Source organism: Octopus bimaculoides, chromosome 20, assembly GCF_001194135.2.
Source record: "Octopus bimaculoides isolate UCB-OBI-ISO-001 chromosome 20, ASM119413v2, whole genome shotgun sequence".
NCBI classification, from domain to species: domain Eukaryota; kingdom Metazoa; phylum Mollusca; class Cephalopoda; order Octopoda; family Octopodidae; genus Octopus; species Octopus bimaculoides.
The window spans coordinates 28,352,842-28,358,749 of NC_069000.1; the positions used below are offsets into that span (position 1 = coordinate 28,352,842).

Sequence of the window (5,908 nt, forward strand, 5' to 3'; positions counted from 1 at the left end):
ATATATATATATATATATACATATTATATGCATATAAGCAATATGTATATGATATGTATGTATATATGTATATGATATGTATATATATATATATGTGTGTGTGTGTGTATATATATATATATATACACACACACACACACATATCATCATCATCATCATCATCGTTTAACGTCCGCTTTCCATGCTAGCATGGGTTGGACGACTTGACTGAGGACTGGTGAAACCGGATGGCAACACCAGGCTCCAATCTAAATTTGGCAGAGTTTCTACAGCTGGATGCCCTTCCTAACGCCAACCACTCAGAGAGTGTAGTATATATATATATATATATGGGAGAATTTACGAAAAAACAACAGACGAAGACAGGTGGTGTAGACAACAAATGGATGTATTAGTTTAATGCTCGGCAATAGAGAAAGTCTTTGATGTTTCGAGCAGGGAAATTGATTAGGTATTGAACCATTTTTTTTCCTTGGATGATACCATCTTTTCATGAGGCTAACATAACGTCTAACTGAATTCTATGTGTGTGTGTGTGTATATATATATATATATATATATATATATATATATATATATATATATATATATATATATATATATATATATATATACATATATATATATATGTATGTATATATATATATATATGTATGTATAGAAACACACACACACATCTCCATACAAAGATACGTACATGCATGAATGTATTTGTGTAATTAAATTATGTGTTCATAAATATCTATTTATGTTTATGTATTCTGAGGTTGTCTAGTTTTAGAAGCCAAAATATCCCTCAGCATCCTTTGGTCCAAGTGTATTGTTCAAAGTTGTTCTTATATATTTGTTCCTGGCTGTTTTAATGACCTTTGTTTGACTCTCTACATTTAGATTTCCATGATCTCAGTAGTTTATATCATTGCATGTTTCCAGAGTTTTCATTTATGAATCCCTGTCTTCACACCTTTGTTTTTCATATTAGTCTTAAACTTCGTTTCCCTTTTGTTTTTTGTTTTTGTTTACTCCCTTGATTGACTAAATATTGTTTTACATGTTAAATCCTTTTAAGAAATATATTATCTGCTTGTTTTAAAATTTCTTTAAGATTTTCATCTCTAAAAAGACGAAAAATTCATGTCTTTATTAGTGTATTCTGTTAAAAAGTTTTGGTTTCTTTTTTTGTTTTGTTGTAAATTGAGAATTTTTTAGTTTGTTGTTGTTAATGCTATAATGTTTGCCACACAAACTATTTGAGTATTAATGTTTTGTCCGTCTCTGCTAAGGAGTAATCAAATGTTGAAAATTAATTTCAGGAAGAAAAGAAAGAAGGACGCAAAGAAGAGAAGAAGAAAGATGAAAAAGAAACCAAGCGTGTGAAATATAAACTGAAAGACAAAAAGAAATCCAAACGTCAGGATTTTCACATAGGCTTTTCTGGTAAGTTGTTTAATGTTATACATTAAACTATCGGGGCAGTGATGACAGCACTACTGTTGCTGCCATCGTCATTATTTTATACTCATTTTTACAAACTGGTATATGTTGGACAGGTCTTGCCCTTGTTCAGCATCCTGTGATCAACTCTCGTTATTACTTTCCATGTTTTTCTGGGCTTTTCTTTTCCACAGTCTCCTGCCATTTGGATCAAGTCTTCACCTAACTCTCATCTTTCATCTCCATCCTTTGTCTGCCAGTTATCTTTCATTCATACTCTCTTCATAGCTTATTGCAGCCAACCCAAACTATAAGGATGCCATTACCAGCTTTTTTCCTTTTTCTTTTTTATTTTTAAAAGACTTCCCTTTATGTAATCTCTTGACTTGCTACAAATAGCAGCCAAATCTTCAATAAACCCATACTGTTTGTCAAATGTATTCTTTTTTTGTATTTCAATATAGTTCTGATATACAAAATAGTGAGATGATCACTGGTGGAGTGCCACTGCTCATAGGTCTGCTGTTAAAGGTTGACCTCAGTTAAACAGCTGCAATAACAACCACCACTGAATAGTAGATTACTAAAGCTACTCAACTACTATTGTTTGTTTTTGTGCTTAACCTATGCACAAGGTTACACATTTTGAGAGAGAAGTGCAGTTGATTTAATTGATTCCAACACCTTTAATTGGCTTGCTGGCAATCTCTTTATGCATTTGCTGAGATTACAGATAGATGAGGTTGTGTTTGTATGTTTCATAATAAAGCTGCTTCTGGAAAGGATTCTGTATGGATTTAGACCAGACTTTGAAATATGAGTTATTTCTACTGAAACATTTCAGAGTATTATAAACACAAACATAGCTGCATGGTTAAGAAGTTCACCTTGCAATCATGAGATTCTGGCTTTGATCTCATGATGTGATACCTTTGGAAAATGCCTTCACCATAGCCTTGGCTTTTAACAGTAGGAATGCTTCATGAATAACAGATATTTCTTGCTTGTATTTTTGACTGTAGAAGGATTTTTTAAATAGGGCTTTATATTCTGTAGTCTAGGAAACATAAAAATACTAGGTATGGAGAAATGATTTGTGAGAGCTGCCCATGCCAAAATAAGGTATCACCAAAGTTAGAGATAAGCAATGGACACACACTGAGGTATGTAATATTTCGACAGAGCATCTTTTAATGTTGAAAACATCTTACGTAAACATTCACAGCTATGACTAATTATTATCAGCAAAAGTGTGACCTCTTTTTATTCTAATATTTTCTTTTTAGAAGCTGGTGCTGTGCAACCATCAGGAAACATATGCGAGAAACCTGTTTTTGGAGTTCCTTTAACTGTTGCTGTGGAAAGAAGTAAATGCCATGATGGCATTGAACTACCTGCTATATTTAGAGAATGTATTGATTATATTGAGGAACATGGTCAGTAGAAATAACTTACCTTCCTATGTATCATTTTCATTGTTGACTTGCAATTTCTCCTATCAGTTTTACTATTTAACAGTCTGTCAGATAATTAGAAACTTTTTTTCTTATTTTACTGGTTTTAGAGTCATTGGACTGTGGCTGTGCTAAGCCACTATCTTTAAAGATTTCAGTTAGTTGTATCCCTCCTGATCCTCTGTTTTTTGGCACTTGATTTAGTAACTTTAAAGGAAGTAAGACAAAGTCAGCTTGGGTGGGTTTGGAATTCAGAATCTAATAGAACATCGCCAAACATCAGCAATGTATTTTGTCCAACACCCTATTTCTTGTGCCATTCCAATCCCTGATACACATAAGTATATATACAAACAAATGTCCATACATATGTATTTAGCTATAGATTTGCACAAAAGCCTAAAAATATTAGGTTTTTCTCAGGAACAGTAAAAAAAAACATATGCACATCTCCCTCAAATCCAATTTATTAATGGTACAATGGAAATTTGTAAGTTATTCCAAAGATTCTCCATCTAATACAAACACCTAAGCATTAAAGAGACGTGTTCACACAGAACATAAATGCAGGTGCATACACCCACATACATGCACACACTAATTCCACCACATATTTGCAAAACCCAGGAACACTCTAGGGTGGGGCAAGGGGGTACATGCCCTGGGCACTGATTGAAGTGGGGTGCAAAATTGACCATAATGCGATAAGCTTGAACTCCATTTATAAAATTGCAATTGTAAAGATGGATCTCCAGCTTATCATAATATGATGGCTATCTACATTCATGTCTGGACATTTTTACAAATGGCATCAAAAAAGGACTGAGACTCACTTGAGTGAAACCCACGTATTTTTGCCTTGCCTACTACACATACTGCACAACTAAGGGTATAAAATTGTGGTGGTAAACATTCTATGTTAAATTTACTTGACTGTTGTTTATTCATTTAACTGTTAATCATTCTTTATCGTTCTAAAAATAGTTCAGTCTTATCAGTGTAAATCAATTTTCCATTTTTGCATAGCTTGCAACTTCCGGTGTACATACTGTAAATTGTTTGTTATCAATAAAAACTTCGACTGCCTACCCCGAGCAAACCTGTGACTGCTAGTAAAATCATTCAAAAGTGGTTGTCCCATTTCTATCCTTGGATATTTGGGGTACTTCAACAAAACAATATTACAAGCAGTTGAACAAGTCAACTGGATTCTACAATACAATCTCTTCTATAAGCTTTAAAGCAGAGTAATTCATTTTCTACTTCTAATTACAACTACATTAAGGTTTACTCTTTTCTCTGTACAATGTTTACAACTTTTACTTGTTTGTCACAAGAACATGAAGCATGCCTTCCCTAAAAAGAGAAAGTGGAGTTGAAGGAAAGAAGAGGCAGAAGTGGGAGACTAAAGAAGCTTTGACATCGATAGCTGCAGTTTGTACAGCCTCTGCATATTGACTTTTGAGGGGTGCAGAATGCATGTGTTGATCTCTTTTCCTACTCTTTTGAGACATGGTTCTTCCAGTTGCTGTACTATTAGTCTGCAGATGCATGCTTAGTGATTTCCCTCTATGTTTTTGCTGGTTTTGTTTCAGGTTTCCCTGCTTGTTGTTCCGATAAGTTTTGGGATGGGCAAAGCTGCAACCCTATCCTGTTTCTCCATGCCAGCAGGTGCCATTTAAATAAAATTTAGATTCAACCTGGGCTCTGTCAGTTTCTATCCTTATGCTTCTTCATTTTTCCTTTTGGCGTTTTGGGATTTTGTCTTTTTTCATGTCCTTCCTGTTACCTTTTGACATGAGAGCATCAGTTTTCCTGGCTATAAAGTTTCATTTGAACTTATCATAGGCATAGGAGTGGCTGTGTGGTAAGTAACTTGCTTACCAACCACATGGTTCTGGGTTCAGTCCCACTGCATGGCACCTTGGGCAAGTGTCTTCTACTATAGCCTCGGGCTGACCAAAGCCTTGTGAGTGGATTTGGTAGACGGAAACTGAAAGAAGCCTGTTGTATATATGTATGTATGTATGTGTGTGTGTGTATATGTTTGTCCCCCCAACATCGCTTGACAACCGATGCTGGTGTGTTTACGTCTCTGCAACTTAGCAGATCGGCAAAAGAGACCGATAGAATAAGTACTAGGCTTACAAAGAATAAGTCCTGGGGTCAATATGCTCAACTAAAGGCGGTGCTCCAGCAGGGCCACAGTTAAATGACTGAAACAAGTAAAAGAATATAGGTGCATTAGGCTGTTTTAATGAATTTGCATAAAAGCTAAAAATACTAGCCTTTTCTAAGACAGAGCAAAAGAAACTGATGCGCCTCCTTCGAATCCAATCTATTAGCAACTTTGTGAAAATTTATATGACATTCCAAATATTCTCTATCTGAGATTCTTTAAATGAATATTTGCATACACTTAGTTGTGTGCATCTACTAGGACACACATATAAGAGTTAATGATGCACACATACACAAACACCTAAGCACTCAGGAGACATGTTCACACTGAACATGAATGCTAGTACATACCCTTACATATATATGTACACTAAATCAACCACATACTTAGAAACTCCAAGAAGTCTCTTAACTCAAAAAGTCTTGTGACTGGCTTGAAATCCATTTAGAACTGAAATAAATCTCAAAGAGAAAATCCCCCCCCCACACACACATTGTAGATTTCCTGAAATTTCATATACTTGCAACAGCTATATAGTCTACAAAAGTCTTTTGCAAGGTAGTTAGGGAGCCTCTATAATTATCACCCAACATGTAATAATGTCATCTTAGATTTGTACTTCTCAAGAAAAAGATGGAATGACCATGATTGGGTGAGCTTTTGGTCATAAGTTTACTCCAGCAGCTTAACAGGCAGAATTCTCATTGGAAAATGAAAAATAAGTAAAATTGGAGACATATAGTCCTTCTCTGAAGTTGTAAGCAAGGTGTGATGTTTCAGTTAGACTTCAGGATTCTCTCCGTTTTACCACTACCAAAAAAAAACAAAAAACATATAT

The 5,908-nt window shown here is 34.8% G+C and overlaps 1 protein-coding gene across 1 annotated transcript in view; it reads left to right on the forward strand.

Moving 5' to 3' along the window:
- Positions 1-5,908, forward strand: part of LOC106883353 (ralA-binding protein 1-A) — a 109,936-nt gene that overhangs the window by 50,134 nt on the left and 53,894 nt on the right. The window contains exons 6-7 of the mRNA XM_052974959.1: positions 1,314-1,437; positions 2,721-2,870. Coding sequence (XP_052830919.1) covers positions 1,314-1,437; positions 2,721-2,870 — 274 coding nt within the window. The remainder of the gene's footprint in view (positions 1-1,313; positions 1,438-2,720; positions 2,871-5,908) is intronic.